At 42.0% G+C, this 13,075-nt stretch overlaps 1 protein-coding gene across 2 annotated transcripts in view; it reads left to right on the forward strand.

Moving 5' to 3' along the window:
• LOC139175676 (serine/threonine-protein kinase NLK2-like) overlaps positions 1-12,432 on the forward strand; it is a 27,340-nt gene extending 14,908 nt beyond the window's left edge. Inside the window, exons 5-11 of one of the 2 annotated variants that reach the window (XM_070766873.1) lie at positions 602-687; positions 3,985-4,047; positions 4,755-4,856; positions 4,942-5,028; positions 5,600-5,798; positions 8,328-8,421; positions 10,146-12,432. In XM_070766873.1, the coding sequence (XP_070622974.1) occupies positions 602-687; positions 3,985-4,047; positions 4,755-4,856; positions 4,942-5,028; positions 5,600-5,798; positions 8,328-8,421; positions 10,146-10,194 (680 nt within the window). In that variant the 3' untranslated portion in view covers positions 10,195-12,432. Of the gene's footprint in view, positions 1-601; positions 688-3,984; positions 4,195-4,754; positions 4,857-4,941; positions 5,029-5,599; positions 5,799-8,327; positions 8,422-10,145 lie in introns of both variants that reach the window. The other variant, XM_070766872.1, reaches the window with a different exon arrangement.
• The last annotated feature ends 643 nt before the right edge of the window (positions 12,433-13,075 follow it).

A 13,075-nucleotide genomic window follows, 5' to 3' on the forward strand; every position in this document is an offset into this window, starting at 1 on the left:
AGTTCCATAAAATACATCTTGATCTTTTCAATTCACCGTTGTTACATAATTGGCAGCAACAGCTCTGAAGCAAAAAGCTTCTTTTCGGGGGTTTCAGCACCACACATACATATGATTTAGCAGGCTGATCTCTTAGAAGAGATAATGTATTTTTTTAAATTTTGCTAGTTATCAAATGAAATGTATTTAGAGTCAAGCTTGACCCCGAGCTCAGCACGTTGGCAATAGTATAGAACTTATATAAATGTTTATTGTTGAAAACTATGTTGACAATCAGAGCTAAATGTCGATGGAGATTTTCAGTCATCCAGGTCATGGTTGTCCCAAAGGTGCTTTTTCAAGAGGCTATTGGTCTACCTTTGTTTTTCTTTGAAGATGTTTCCCTTCTCATCCCAGAAGCTTCCGTTCTTTCAATCCACGTCTTTCCGTTCTTCACCCTTCATTCAGAACTGAAGAAGCTTCTTGGATGAGGAGCGAAACATCTTCAAAGAAAAGTCCGGTTGATAATGGAAGGAAAGGTTTCATTTTAATTTTTATTGCATCCATTGACTTCCGTTAAGTTTGGGAACACCCACCGTGTTTTTTCTCTCTCTCCTCACAGGGCTAAAATATTTGCACTCTGCTGGTGTCCTTCATCGGGACATCAAGCCTGGGAATCTGCTGGTCAATAGCAACTGTGTCCTCAAGGTAATTCATCCTTGAAGCCAACCCAGGAAGCTTTCAAGATAGCCACCTCTTGAAAGGTGACTCTGACGCTCAGCAGTTTTAGCTGTGACATCCAAAGATTAAACGTTTTCTCGCGCACCCTCTCACGCCAGTCACTATGCTCAGAATAGAGATGTCTGGTGTTTAAATACCTATATAGGTGTGTCAAATCTATGCCAGGTGGGGTGTTGTGCTCAAAGCCATCAATGGTGACACTGCCCACTGGGCCACAGATTTTAACACATATCTTCAATAATTCCCTGTCTCGTAGCCTTGTGGCTGATACAGTAGCAGCCCCCAAATTGCTATTTTGGATGTGACAAAAGAAGAAAGTTATTAACCATGCAGGAAAGGAATAAACGGGTTGTATCTCCCCCGGGCTTATACAATTTATGTATGATATGTCTGTGTGTATGTCTGCTTAATAACAGGTTTTTTAAAAAATGTTTTTAAATTATTCGATTTGTCATGAATTGTTTTATTGCTGTTGTGAGTGGCACACAAATAAATAATAATAATAATAATAATAATAATAATAATAATTAGTATTAGTATTAGTATTATTATTATTTAATTTAATGCGATGTGTGCTAGAATTTTAGATACAAAAACATGTACACTGATTGACAAATCAATTTCACATGCCGTTGTGCACATTCAACTTTGTACAGAACAAAGTATTCAATGAGAATATTTCATTCATTCAGATCCAGGATGGGTTCTTTGAGTGTTCCCCTTATTTTTTTGAGCAGTCTATTTGTGTATATGTAGTCCTTGCCCTAAGATCGCCTGCCCATTGCGATCCTAAGTTGTGACAGTTACGTTAGTGAGGTAGCTTTGTAATCTTGCTTAACAATCCCACCTCTGTTCTTCATATAGTCGTTAAATGGGTCACCAGGACCTCAGGTTGGGGACACCTTGGGAAACCTAGTGGAGACCAGGCCCACCTAACCCAGCCTTGTAGGTCTCCCTCATCTTCTGAGACACCCTATTTTCTGCTTCACACCCCTTGGTGTCCCGGTAGGCCAGGGCCTACTTCTCCCACCACTACCTGGGCCCTAGAGGCCTCTCCCTTCCACATTTCTTACAAGGGCGTGAGGTTCCCTATTGCTGGCGAGATAATTCTGGGAGTTGAAGTCCACACATCTTAAAAGTTGTCAGGGTTGAGGGACACCAAGCTAGAGCCACCACCCCTCCCAGAACCACACACTACAGTACACCACAATTATCTATCTATCTATCTATCTATCTATCTATCTATCTATCTATCTATCTATCTATCTATCTATCTATCTATCTATCTATCTATCTATCATCTATCTTATCTAATCTATCTATCTATCTATCTATCTATCTATCTATCTATCTATCTATCTATCTATCTATCTATCTATCTATCTATTAAATTTGTATGCCGCCCCTCTCCATAAACCCGGGGCGGCTCACAGCAATAACAAAGAACAATGTAAAATACAAATCTAATATTTCAAAGAGCTAAAAACCCATAATTTAAAAAACATACACACAACATACCATACATAAATTATATAGGCCTGGGGAAGACGTCTCAATTCCCCCATGCCTGATGACAGAGGTGGGTCTTAAGGAGCTTACGAAAGGCAAGGAGGGTGGGGGCAATCCTAATCTCAGGGGGGAGCTGGTTCCAGAGGGTCGGGGCCGCCACAGAGAAGGCTCTTCCCCTGGGTCCCGCCAGATGACATTGTTTCGTCGACGGAACCCGGAGAAGGCCAACTCTGTGGTACCTAACTGGTCGCCCCGAGTCTTCGAAGAGGGGCGGCATACAAATCTAAGTAATAAATAAATAAATAAATAAATAAATTCGTGCGGCACTACACTATTTAGAATTATATACTGCTTCACAGTACTTTACCGGCCTCTCTAAGCGGTTTACAGAGAGTTAGAAAATCTGGCTCCTCATTTTACCGACCTTGGAAGGCTGAGTCAACCTTGAACCTACTGAGATTCGATCTGCCATACTGCTGGCAACCTGTGATCAGCAGAAGTAGCTTGCAGGGCTGCACCCTAACCACTATGCCACTGAGGCTTCCCATTTTAGACTGCACCTGAGTTAATATCATTCAGTGGCATTGAAAGAATATTGACTCCCAGAAAGAGAAACAGAGAGTAGAGAAAGCTAGGTCTGGAAGTTTTATTTCTCTAGTACAGTGTTCCCTTGTTCCGAGACCGCCCGCGAAAGTCGAATTTCTGCGAAGTAGAGATGCGGAAGTAAATACACTATTTTTGGCTATGAACAGTATCACCAGCCTTCCCTTAGCACTTTAAACCCTTAAATTGCAATTTCCCATTCCCTTAGTAACCATTTAGATTATTACTCATCCTGTTTATTTATTAAAGTTTATTAAAAAAAAAATTATTAAAGGCAAACAAAAGTTTGGCAATGACATATGACGTGATCGGGCAGGAAAAACCGTGGTACAGTGTTCCCTCGATTTTCGCGGGTTCGAACTTCGCAAAAAGTCTATACCACGGTTTTACAAAAATATTAATTAAAAAATACTTTGTGGTTTTTCCCCCTATACCACAGTTTTTCCTGCCCGATGACGTCATATATTATCACCAAACTTTCGTCCACCTTTAATAAATATTTTTTTTAATAAACTTTAATGGTGAGTAATAATCTAAATGATTGCTAAGGGAATGAGAAATTGCAATTTAGGGGTTGAAAGTGTTAAGTGATGGCTTGTGATACTGTTCATAGCCAAAAATAGTGTATTTACTTCCGCATCTCTACTTCGCGGAAATTCAACTTTCGCGGGTGGTCTCGGAACGCATCCCCCGCGAAAATCGAGGGAACACTGTATAGGGAAAAAAACCATGAAGTATTTTTTAATTAATATTTTTGAAAAACCGTGGTATAGACTTTTTGCGAAGTTTGAACCTACGAAAATCGAGGGAACACTGTACAGTGATTTTCAACCTTCTTTGAGCCGCGGCACATTTTTTACATTTACAAAATCCTGGGGCACACCACTAACCGAAATGACACAAAATGACACTCTAACACAGTACATATTATACATATAGTTAATAATATAGTTTCTAAATGTATTAATATTCACAATTATTAAATCTGGGCCTATTTCAATGAACATAAAAGAGATATCCTGGCAGGAATGGTAGGACCCATGTTTAATTTCCCCACGGCACACCTGACCTTATCTCGCGGCACACTGGTTGAAAAACACTGTTCTAGAAGCTTCCTCAGGTTGACCACATACCTTTTCATCTTTCCTTCAGATCTGCGATTTTGGTTTGGCCCGGGTAGAGGAGCCGGATGAGTCCCAGCACATGACTCAAGAGGTGGTTACTCAATATTACCGGGCCCCCGAAATCTTGATGGGCAGCAGGCATTATGGACGTCCAATTGATATTTGGTCTGTGGGCTGCATTTTCGCCGAACTCCTCGGCAGGCGCATCCTCTTTCAGTCCCAGAGCCCAATTCAGCAGGTATCTCAGCAGGCTTAAAAGAAAGACTTGTGAGAATGCGGTTGCAGAAGGCATGAAATGTCCAATAGTGGACACCAAAGAACAATAACAACAACAGAGTTGAAAGGGACCTGGGAGGTCTTCTAGTCCAACCCCCTGCTTAGGCAGGAAACACTACAGGCAGATGGTTATCCAATACCTGCTTAAAAACTTCCAGTGTTGGGGCATTCACAACTTCTGGAGGCAAGCTGTTCCACTGATTAACCGTTCTAACTGTCAGGAAATTTCTCCTTAGTTCTAAGTTCCTTCTCTCGTTGTTTAGTTCCCACCCATTGCTTCTTGTTCTACCTTCAGGTGCTTTGGAGAATAGCTCGACTCCCTCTTCTTTGTGGCAACCCCTGACATATTGGAACACTGCTATCATGTCACCCCATAGGCCTCCTTTTAATTAAACTATCTTTGCCTATTTCTTGCAACCGTTCTTCATATGTTTTAGCCTCTAGTCCCCTAAAGTTAAGAGGCAACCTAACTTTCTTTTTTTCCTTTTACGTTTCTTCTTCCTTCGATCTATGGGTGGGCAGTTGGACCTGATTACGGATCTTCTGGGGACTCCTCCCGTGGCTGCCCTCCGGTCGGCCTGCGAGGGGGCCCGGGCCCACATCCTGCGTGGCAGTCACAAGCTGGTGAGTACCACCACCAGGGCTGGCAAGGTAAGAGCTGTGGGACCGAAGGAAGTCTCTTAATCACTTTGCTTTTTTTTCCCCCTAGCCATCGTTGTCTGTCCTTTACATGCTATCCGGAGAAGCAACCCACGAAGCGGTGCATTTGCTCTGCCGGATGTTGGTCTTTGATCCAGTAAGTTGATTGATTGATTGATTGATTGATTGGACTTATATGCCGCCCCTCTCCAAGGACTTGGGGCAGCTTTCAACATATAAAAACAATAGAATACTACACAATCCAATTAATAATAATAATAAATAATAATAATAATAATAATAATAATAATAATAATAATAATAATAGGGGTAATAATAATATTGGGATAATAATAATAGGAGGAAACAGTGCCGGAAAAGGCAAGGAGAAGCCTCGGTGGGGCCTCTCTAGGAATCTCCTGGGAGGAAACAGGGCCATAAACGGCAGGGTGGGGCCTCTCTAGGAATCTCTTGGGAGGATACAGGGCCTCCGCCCTCCCTGTGGTTTCCCCAATCGCATGCATTATTTGCTTTTACATTGATTCTTATGGGAAAAATTGCTTCTTCTTACAAACTTTCCTACCTAAGACCCTGGTCAGGAAACAAATGAAATTCATAAGTAGAGTTACCACTGTAATTGGAAGGCTCCCATAACAGTCATAACTCGAGGACTACCTGAATACAAGAGTGTTCTTTTTGGATGATACTTACTGTCCTTCCTTCCGCAGGCCAAGCGGATCTCTGCCAAGGATGCCCTTTCTCATCCGTACTTAGATGAGGGGCGACTGAGATACCACACCTGTATGTGCACTTGCTGCTTTTCAGTCTCTTCCGGCCGCATATACACCAGTGACTTTGAACCCCGGGCCGACCCCAAATTTGACGGCTCTTATGAAAAGAACCTCGCTTCTGTCTGGCAGGTCAAAGGTAATTGTTGTAAGCCGCCCCAAGTCTTCGGAGAGGGGCGGCATAGGAATCCACTTAATTTTTTAAAAAAAGATTGAGTCCAAACCTCCTGCCAAATCCTGGGGTTTCAGAAAGCTCCTTTCTTAACATAGTGGTGGCGCAGTGGTTAGAATGCAACATTGCAGGCTAACTTTGCCAACTATCAGCAGTTCGATCCTGACCGGCTTAGCCAGCCAGACGAGGTGGGTAAAATAAGGACCTGCATATTGTTGGGGGCAACATGCTTAGAATGGGCTGTAAAGCACTCTGAAATGGTATGCTATTTATTTATTTATTTATTTATTTAGTTAGTTAGTTAGTTAGTTAGTTAGTTAGTTAGTTAGTTAGTAAGTTAGTTAGTTAGTTAGTTAGTTAGTTAGTTAGTTAGTTAATTAGTTATTCAATTTTTATGCCGCCCTTCTCCTTAGACTCAGGGCGGCTTACAACCTGTTAGCAATAGCCCTTTTTAACAGAACCAGCATATTGCCCCCACAATCCGGTCCTCATTTTACCCACCTTGGAAGGATGGAAGGCTGAGTCAACCTTGAGCTGGTGAGATTTGAACCGCTGACCTAGAGATCTACTGTCAGCTTCAGTGGCTTGCAGTACAGCACTCTACCTGCTGCGCCACCCCAGTTGCTATTCCCAGTTGCTAATTTAAGAGCTAAATATCTTAACCATCCTATATGAGGGCAATTAATACACATAATTCTTCTATGAATTCCACCAGACTGAGATCTAAACCTTTGATCTGATTTGTTTTGGATTGACTCAGTTCTTCTTCATCCTCAGCTTATATAATTCCGAAGAAGTCAGAAGATTAACCCATTGTTTTGTGCCACTTCATCCTAAAAAGCACATCCCATTTGGGTTGTTAAATCCTCCAATTCTCCTTTGCAAACTAGGTAGCACTGATGGCATCTATTGATTTTGGAGGAGGAAGAGATCTCCAAAGAGGCTATGAAGATTTTACAGCCCGGCTGTCAGCTTTGCAAAAGAGCTGCGGAGCTGTCGGCTGGTCAGGAGGCTCAAACGGAGATGGGGAATCCCAATAGGGAATTCCATGGGTGGAGCTTTGGCGTCACGAAGACGTCCTTCCTGGACTCCACGTTTCGGCCGGACGTCTCCGTGACGTCAAAGCTCCGCCCATGGAATTCCCTATTGGGATTCCCCACCTCCGTTTGAGCTTCCCGACTGGCCGACAGCTCCGCGGCTCTTTTGCAAAGCTGACAGCCGGGCAGCGGGGCTTCTTTGCGGCCTCCTAAACGCTGAACCCGGAAGTTCGGCAAAAGTTAGGGTTTGGCGTTCGGGTTCGGGAGGATGCCGAGAAGCCCCCTGGCTGTTTCAAAAGGTGACAGCCGCCCCCCGCCGCCCAGCGGAGCGCCATTTTTGCGTTGTTTTTTTCTTGCATGCATTAATTGATTTTACGTTGTTTCCTATGGGAAACATTGTTTTGTCTTACAAACCTTTCGCCTTACGAACCTCCTCGGGGAACCAATTAAGTTCGTAAGACGAGGTATTACTGTACATAGAAATACAGAGGAGAAGAAAAGAGAGACATACCTGTATTTTTTGGAGTATAAGATATACCGGAGTATAAGACGCACTTTAGCTTTGTGGAATGAAAACAAGGGGGGGGGGCGGATTCTGCCTCTGCCTCCCACCAATTTGCCTCGCAGCAAATAGCACAGATGATACACACTGTTTGCTGTGCATTTCTGTGCATGTGTATCTGACCCATAGAAATAGCAGAGAATTGGAGAAATGTACATTATGGCAATATATTAATGCCAGAAAGTTTTCTTAAACGTAATCACACTAACTGCTCCCAATTATTTAAATAGATCTACTCCAAACATGACTAAGTCAGGGTTTAACTCAGCTGCCTTACTTTAATACTGAAGTAGGACATTATTCTCTGCTACTTAAAAAAAGATACAAAAGCACTGGGCCCCTTAAGATCAAGCATTTATTTTTTTAAAAAGCTTTTTCATTTCATTAAGTTGTCCAGAACAATAATACAGCATTGTTTTTAAAAATAAGTCTCATAATTTGAACATTCTGCAGACATTTATAGTTACTGGCTTGCCTCCTTGCATCCAGTTTCAGCAGTCTAATTAGCAAAATAAAATAAAATTCTGCCTCTCAGCAATTTGCCTCCTTGCAGCATTGGTTTCACTTTCAGTTCTGCAGCATGGCTGGAGTCTCAAATCAGCTGAGAGTTGGGAAGCTGATAATCAATTTGTTGGCTTAACGGGATCTGTTCTTTGTTCTGCAAGGAGGTTAATTGCTGGGAGGCAGAGGTCAAAGAGTGGGGGGGTGGCTGGGAGGGGCTACATTCTGTGTATAAGAAGCCCCCACTCTCATTTTGGTGGTAAAAAGGTGCATCTTATATTCCGAAAAAATATGGTATATTATTAAATACAGGGCTACAGATTTGGGCCGCCAAAATTGGAGGAATTTCTATGGTTCTAATAGTAATCTAATAAAAGTGAATTCTTTGTTTTTCAGAACTGGTGCACAGATTTATCTTGGAACAGCAGCATGGGAAACGGGTCCCCCTCTGTATCAACCCCCAGTCAGCTGCCTTTAAAACTTTCATCCGGTAAGTCTCCAAAATTGGTGGCTTCCCTAACTAGAAAGTTTGTGATTTTCTCTTTACAGAACAAGAAAGAGCAGATAATACACTCCGCGGACTGTATTGGTTGACGATTGGTTTCCAGACACAATTCAAAGTGTTGGTAATGACCTATAAAGCCCTACATGGCATCGGGCCGCCTTCTACTGTATGAGTCCCAGCGATGGTTAGGTCCGACAGAGTTGGCCCATCAACTAGAGTCTAGACAATATCACTTGGCAGGGCTTAGGGGAAGAACCTTCTCTGTGGGGGGCCTGGCCCTCTGGAATCAGCTCCCCCCAGAGATTGTCATTGCCCCCACCCTCCTTGCCTTCCGCAAGGGTCTTAAGACTCATTTATGTCGCCAGGCTTGGGGCAATTAGATCTTAGCCCCTGGCCAACGAATGATTGTATGGTTATTGTTCGAATGGGTATGATTGATTTTTAATATACCCGGGGATTTTAGATAGTTTATGTAGTTTTAATTAATTGGATTTAGCTTACAGTATCCTATTGTTTTTTTTATATGCTGTAAACCATCCCGAGTCCTCAGAGAGGGGAGGCATATAAATCCATTAAGTAAGTAAGTAAGTAAGTAAATAAGTAAGTAAGTAAGTAAGTAAGTAAGTAAGTAAGTAAGTAAGTAAGTAAGTAAGTTGATACAGACACTAAACAGTTTCTTTAGTGACCGTTCAGAGTTAAAACATCACTGAAAAATGTGACTTATGGTCGTTTTTCATATTTATTTATTTATTATTTGGATTTGTATGCCGCCCCTCTCCGAAGACTCGGGGCGGCTCACAGCAAGTAGTACAAATCATAAATAATCCAATCAGTTAAAATATTAAAGCTTTAAAAAAACCCATATACTAACAGACACACACACAAGCATACCATGTATAAATTAAACATGCCTAGGGGGAGATGATTCAATTCCCCCATGCCTGACGGCAAAGGTGGGTTTTGAGGAGCTTACTGAATGCAGGAAGAGTAGGGGCAGTTCTAATCTCCGGGGGGAGTTGGTTCCAGAGAGCCGGTGCCGCCACAGAGAAGGCTCTTCCCTTGGGGCCCGCCATCCGACATTGTTTAGTTGACGGGACCCGGAGAAGGCCCACTCTGTGGGACCTAATCGGTTGCTGGGATTCGTGCGGCAGGAGGCGGTCTCGGAGATATTCTGGTCCAATACCATGAAGGGCTTTAAAGGTCATAACCAACACTTTGAATTGTGACCAGAAACTGATCGGCAGCCAATGCAGACTGCGGAGTGATGGTGAAACATGGGCATACCTAGGTAAGCCCATGACTGCTCTCGCAGCTGCGTTCTGCACGATCTGAAGTTTCCGAACACTTTTCAAAGGTAGCCCCATGTAGAGAGCATTACAGTAGTCGAACCTCGAGGTGATGAGGACAGATGCATTTTCATAGTTGTGACCTATGCAGCCTCCCACGATCATTTGATCAAAATTCAGATGTTTGGCAACTGGCTCATAGTCCCACGGACATGTGATTGCCTTTTGCGACTTTTTAACAAATGGGGAAATGACTTATTAACTGCAATGATTCACTTAAACAACGGTAGCAAGAAAGGTTGTAAAATGGGACAAAACTCACTTAACAAATATCTCACTTAACAGCAGAAATTTGGGGATCAGTTGTAGCCGTATATTGAGGACTGCGTGTCTTATATTTTTTTCCCCTCTCCCACCTGGCAGCTCTACAGCATGGCATTCTTCCAAGGTGTCCAAAAAGGAAGAGAGATGAAGCTACTCCTTGCATGGCCATGATGGAAAAAGAAAAGAAAGACAGAAGAAGAGGGACAGAAGACATAAGGGGTTGGCATTGCTGCTGGCATCCAAGAGATGAAAAGGAGACTGAAGCACTGCTCCTCATCCTGCACTCTTGAATATTTTGACTCATGGACAGATGCATTTGGGAAAGAGGGGCAGAGAAATGTCTAGGTCGTTATTATATTACTGACATTTGGAAGTGGACAATTTGGGAAAGGGATTTTATTTTTCCACTGATGGATGTCTTTTCCTTTCCTCCATTCCTGTACTGCACTGGAAAACCCTGGGTTGTAGGCACTGCCTTTGTGAATTCTTTCCTTTCTTCCCCTAACTCTGCACCAGTATTTTCCCCTCCTTATACATATGGGGTTTTATCTGGCTTCCCCTGAAAAGGGATGGCCAGGTTGGAATGAAGAGAAGTTTGTTCTTGAGATGAGGGGTGTCTATTTCAAAGAAACTGCCCCCTACATAAAAACTCTGACCAGTGTTTTTTTTTAAAGTATTGTCCACTTTAAGATGTCTGGATTTCAATTCCCAGAATTCCCCAGCAGCTAAGGATCCCTGGAAGTTAAAGTTGAGACATTTTATTTTATTTATTAGTTTTTTATACATAAACGATAAAACAACAAATAAACAGAAAAACAAAACAATAAGTAGAACATAACAGTAAATAAAACAGAACATATAAATACAACATTTGGGGAAAAAGAGTTTCCCCACTTTTTTATAGTGTTCGGTCAGAGAATTTTCCGTCATCGTTAAATATTCTTTTATTGACGTATTGCTTTGCTTGTATTATAATCTATTATCTAAAAATTTATAATTTGTTTATTTCACCATTGTTCTTTTCTCTAGCCAGTCGTAGAGATTTACCCATATCTTATAATAATCTGAGTCTTCTTTCCCCTCTAATTTTTTAGACATCCTGTCCATCTCTGCGCAGTCCAGCACTTTTTTTGATTATTGTACTTTTTTCTGGTGTTTTATCGGATTTCTTTTTTTTTTTTAAATTGGAAGTTGAGACATTTTAAAGTGGACAAGATTAAGAAACACTGCCTTTGACTAAGGATAGATGTGCTTTCCCACAAATCCAGGGAGTGAAATCCAGTAGGTTCTAACAGATTCTGCAGAACCGGGAAAATTTGAGTAGTTTGGAGAACTGGTGAATACAACCTCTGGTTGGCCCCAGAGTGGGATGGAGTGGGGATTTTGCAGTATCCTTCTCCTGCCACGGCCATTAAGCCACACCACGTCCAAGGAACCGGTGGGGGGGGGGAAATTGGATTTCACCACTGCACAAATCCCCTTCCCCTTAAAAGATTTCCCAAACGGAAAAAGTGGGAGAAATAAGGCTCAATGTTCCAAGTCTACCACAGGGTTCAGATATTTCTTGGAATCAAGGATTGCATTTTGAGTCCTTGCCTTTGGTCTCTTTTGGGAAACCATGTGGTTTCCTTAAACCTGTCTTACACAGCTGGAAACCCCCCCCCCCAACTTATTTTAGGATAAGATGCTAAATACTTTTTCACTGTGTACATTTGGCCTTCCTGCTTTCCCGGTTTCCCTTGTTCCCAGCATGGACACGTCCTAATCGCTTGGAGGCCCTGATGCATTTCTACTGTATTTTCAGAAAGTGCTTCTTTCCTTTAAAAAAAATATGTGGTCTTTTCTGAAAAAAAAATTGAGGTTTTGGCCTTGATGCTGGATGTGGAATGCCTGTTAAGTTCTCCCCCCACCCCCTGCCCCCTCCACCTTTCCTGCCTGCAGCCAGCTCAACTTCCTTCCTTGATTCAGTGTATTACTCCATTAATTTCAACCCCCCTCCTCCAAAAATCTACCTCTTTTCTCCTAGTGGGTTTCACGTGTGCATGTTTTTGGGACACTCGTGTTATTAATTTTGTGTCTTTATTTCGTTGGTGGTTGATGATTTCTTTACTCGGCTGGTGTTTCATCTCTTTTTTTTTTTGTCAATGACCTGTTATTAATTTATGATCAGAGCAGTTTATATAACTAGTTTAAATCCTGAATGTGTGCGTATATTTCTTCCTTGTGTCTGGAAAAAAACAAAACAAAACGCATGAGGGCGGGGGTAAACACCAATAACATAGAACCAATAACCTGGAAACTTGAACTGTCTTTGGCTGTAATAATCCCCCTCCTTAATTTAATTGTGCTCCATAGTAGCTGAATTAAATTTATGCTGTATATTTTTCTCCTGTAGTGCGTTTGGTTTGTCTCCTAGTATTCCCCCCCCCTTTGGATGGGGCCCGTTGTTTTCACTGCTGAGCAATGGACCAGCTGTCATATGAGTTAAAACATATGAGTTAAAACATAAGGTATAACAAGCAGGAAGAGGGAGACTGTGATCCCCTTATATAGAGCGCTGGTGAGACCACATTTGGAATACTGTGTTCAGTTCTGGAGACCTCACCTACAAAAAGATATGGATAAAATTGAACGGGTCCAAAGACGGGCTACAAGAATGGTGGAAGGTCTTAAGCATAAAATGCATCAGGAAAGACTTCATGAACTCAATCTGTATAGTCTGGAGGACAGAAGGAAAAGGGGGGACATGATCGAAACATTTAAATATGTCAAAGGGTTAAATAAGGTCCAGGAGGGAAGTGTTTTTAATAGGAAAGTGAACACAAGAACAAGGGGACACAATCTGAAGTTAGTTGGGGGAAAGATCAAAAGCAACGTGAGAAAATATTATTTCACTGAAAGAGTAGTAGATCCTTGGAACAAACTTCCAGCAGACGTGGTTGGTAAATCCACAGTAACTGAATTTAAACATGCCTGGGATAAACATATATCCATTGTAAGATAAAATACAGGAAATAGTATAAGGGCAG

This window comes from Erythrolamprus reginae, chromosome Z (genome assembly GCF_031021105.1).
Source record: "Erythrolamprus reginae isolate rEryReg1 chromosome Z, rEryReg1.hap1, whole genome shotgun sequence".
Taxonomy (NCBI): domain Eukaryota; kingdom Metazoa; phylum Chordata; class Lepidosauria; order Squamata; family Dipsadidae; genus Erythrolamprus; species Erythrolamprus reginae.